Raw genomic sequence first — 3,335 nt, 5'->3', positions numbered from 1 at the left:
CCTCTCCCTGCGGACACAGTCTAAGAAGAAGACGTGGACCCCATGCGATGACCAGTTCCTGCACCACATCGAGGACCATGGGCTAACTTTAAGTTAGTCATATGAAGCAAAAGAGGCTGTTTAGGTTTAGGTTTAGATTAGGTACTTAGGTTAGTTTAGATTTAGTAATACGATGTTATCTTAAGGTACACAGAGTGTTAGACACTCTAGCGATGTTAGCACTAAGAATCCGTAGATTAAGTAACAGTAAGAAGTTTGTAAACTTAGCTGAAATAAATATGTTCCAACAGAATTATTTAATTTTTACTAACAGTGTTTGCACAGGCACAATTTCTGTTACATTTCAAATTTGTACTCTAATCCCTAACTAATAATAAGGATCGAATGCAACCGGCAAAGAAACTTTCCTTGTCTACCTTTAGGGGCAGTCTTAAACATGTTAAAACTGAATAAATCATAAAAATGGATCCCGAAAAGCTGGTTATGGACATATTCAAGAATCGAGAATGCTCGTTTTATTTTTCCTCAAAAGCTCACTGCATGTTCCGAATTTCAAAGATGTCAAAGCGAAATTGGGCGGGATTATGCATGTTTTGTTCTCCAATAAATACAGAATTAGGGTTAGTTGGGGCCGTAATAGCAAACAACTGAAACCTGCATTGATAACCTTTTTCTGCAAAAAGGCTACATGCTCCCAGTCCTGTGAGCGGTTATATGATTTTTGTTGTAGAAATTAGTTCGAAGTTTAATTGCATAAAACAGAGGTTTTAAAATTTATAAAAATTGGTGAAGACTAGTAGATAAAGAGAAAAAAACCCGAAAACCCACTTACAAAAGTTTTCTCATTTTAGCACACCTTTATTGTTTGAAAAACTGTCACAAATCAATCACTTTAAATTTCCTGTATTTCTCGAACATTTCCTTTCACCACTTGCATCATCCGCATTGATCTTTAGAAATCAGGTGAAAACATTCCAGTTTTATCAACAGAAATGGCCCGGAAAATCCAGAAAAAAGGTACGGTTTGAAACAGAACCAAAGTAGACTCTACCAGTTTTCAAAATAATCCAGGAAAATGGACTGGAGTATGCAGCATGGGGCACTTGCAGTCTCCAATACCGTTGTTCAAGCGGCTGTCGTACCACATCGAGCTGCCAGCGCTGAAATTCCGCAATTTTCATGAACTTCAAAACGTAAAAGTCGAAAATACTGGCTTTACAAGTAAGAGATAAAATGTGACTGAAAACTGATCGAACGGGACGATATTTCAGTACGCTGCACTTTTCCCAATACCTGCCATTGCGACCGTCCGAAAATATGTGGAGGAGGTCTGGTGAGGAATTACACCTTAAACCATATCCATTTCCATTGGCCAGGAGAACACTTTCTCGATGGAATCCGGTATATTTCAGTTGTTTTACGAAGATTACAGTAGAATAGTTTGCGTTTGCAGCTATGACTTGGAGATGCACTGCGTTTTCTATGCAGACCGCTATGGGACATTCGAAAATGCCCTGGAGCATCCGTATGGGATTACAGTTATGGCCATTTTACTCCTAGTAAGTCTATTTAAGCATAAGGTACAATTAAAATGCACCTTCAATTTACGGGGTGTCGGAATAAAGGTACAGAGCGGTTCTATCTATTTAAATAAAGTTGACTTTAGGCCAAATATAAAACGAGAAGGCAAAATCCATAAAGCTGAAGACTGCACCTGAGAACAATAAAATAGAGATGCAAGAGAAAAAAATGAGCAATAGATAATAGAGAAAACCAAACGAAGCTAACAAATCTTCGACTGCAACATTTTCAAGTTTTTTCAACATTTTCTTTACAGTATCGACCATCGTTACTGTTCGTATAATGGACCAATGTAATTCAGAATTCTTCACAGGTGCCACCACTCCATAATAAAAAAAAACCGGTTTGTCCGTGACTCGACAGAGGAAATTAATGTTTTAAAGGAGAACATCAGGATTTGAAGAATTTTCAGATATTTACTGATCAATGCATGTTTTGCTTAAGAACTTTGAAAACCTTGTTGTCCGAAAACCATTCGCTCCTGAGATGCAAATTTTTCCATTTTTCTTGATTTTCAAAATTTGTATTACTTCTTCCTCTTGGAAGGTGGTTGGATTTCATACAGATTGATTTCTTGAATGGAATGGATGGAATTTGGTACTTTTTTATACAGGGTGATTCAAAATTGGCGTCATTCCTTTTAAGGGTATATAGCGCGCTACTAAGAGAGTACGAAAAAAATATAAAAATTTTTTTTTCGAAAATTTCAATAAGATATTAACAGTTGAAAAATTGAATTTCAATTCTACAATTTTTTGATCAAGTCAGAGCGGCAATTATGTTTTTTGTCATTAACAGATAGTTACAGGTAGACAGCCTTTGTCAATAATAACAAGTATTTCTCAGACTTTGGCTTACTTTGAATCTCCTAAAGGTCTAAGGTGCTCGGTTTCCAGACCTAGAGGTTCCAATACCTGCTTTTGGAGATTATTGCAGCTGAGCCCTCCAGGAGGACTTGAAGCATTTTGTTAGAACTGCACTTTCTCAAACACCGGATACTTAATTGTCTCGATAACTTCCCCGAGGAAGGGCCTACATTCCTACCATGTATGTAATATGCGCAAGACACTAGAACACATTAAATATCTGATGTTCCGAACACCGGTTCAAATTGAGCAGCAGTTAATTAGCCGAACACGAGAAGCTGCTCAAAATATGAGCACAGACTCAAAGTGATTGGGACACAAAGATGTTTGGAGTGAAACGGGCAGGACTTCTTGCTCTTGGGAACACTTGTGTTTTAACAATAGAATTGTATTTTATTGGATCAATAATATTGATCAATGATACATAACCTTTAACAGGAGGTTTTGGATGGCAGTTGTGACCTATTTAGGTATATAACTCATTTGCCCCAAAAAGATGGCAGCACTCGGGGCTGTTTTGTCGCGGTACTGACCGCAAGGTGACACTTTTATCCTAACCTCAACGCATGTTATTGTGTCTTTTATTTTCTTTGCTTTATGTTTATCCATAGTTTCCGGAGTTTTTAATAATTACAAGGAAACAGGTATTTACGAAATATTAATTAGGCAGCTTACCTTGAAAAACATTGTTGCCATCCTTCTGATCTAGTTTTTTGCAAATATCTGAGTTTTTAATAACACTTTTTTTTTCTAATTTTTCTGTACTCCCAAGACACCCCCAGACAACACCTCCAGAGGAATGACGCCAATTTTGAATCGCCCTGTATTTTTTTGCTTGAATAAGGGAACCAACATATTGTTACGTTTTCCGGGGTTCGAATGATTCGA

At 37.2% G+C, this 3,335-nt stretch overlaps 1 protein-coding gene across 3 annotated transcripts; it reads left to right on the top strand.

The window, feature by feature from the left end:
* Window positions 1-848: 848 nt before the first annotated feature.
* On the top strand, window positions 849-2,476 carry LOC109533483 (carbonic anhydrase 3). 3 transcript variants are annotated; one of them, XM_048662582.1, is made up of 5 exons: window positions 849-1,017; window positions 1,072-1,221; window positions 1,272-1,401; window positions 1,454-1,559; window positions 2,456-2,476. In XM_048662582.1, exons 1-5 carry the CDS (start codon window positions 993-995, stop codon window positions 2,459-2,461), a joined length of 417 nt encoding a protein of 138 aa, XP_048518539.1. In that variant the 5' UTR covers window positions 849-992; the 3' UTR covers window positions 2,462-2,476. The 3 variants fall into 3 exon arrangements, with proteins under 3 accessions (XP_048518539.1, XP_048518538.1, XP_048518537.1); XM_048662581.1 differs by lacking the exon at window positions 2,456-2,476 and adding an exon at window positions 1,838-1,938; XM_048662580.1 differs by lacking the exon at window positions 2,456-2,476 and adding an exon at window positions 1,667-1,792.
* Window positions 2,477-3,335: the final 859 nt, after the last annotated feature.

Source organism: Dendroctonus ponderosae, unplaced genomic scaffold (genome assembly GCF_020466585.1).
Source record: "Dendroctonus ponderosae isolate FM_Combo_2020 unplaced genomic scaffold, Dpon_F_20191213v2 Dpon_F_20191213_11, whole genome shotgun sequence".
In the NCBI taxonomy this organism is placed as follows: Eukaryota; Metazoa; Arthropoda; class Insecta; order Coleoptera; family Curculionidae; genus Dendroctonus; species Dendroctonus ponderosae.
This window is presented reverse-complemented; position numbering and strand designations above follow the sequence as displayed.

Bases quoted from the DNA above. Each gene is read 5' to 3' on its own strand.
- LOC109533483 (XM_048662580.1), top strand. From the start codon at position 993: ATGGCCCGGAAAATCCAGAAAAAAG. The intron at 1,402-1,453 runs GTATATTTCAGT...TTGCGTTTGCAG, and splicing joins CACTTTCTCGATGGAATCCG to CTATGACTTGGAGATGCACT. The intron at 1,560-1,666 runs GTAAGTCTATTT...AGTTGACTTTAG, and splicing joins TTATGGCCATTTTACTCCTA to GCCAAATATAAAACGAGAAG.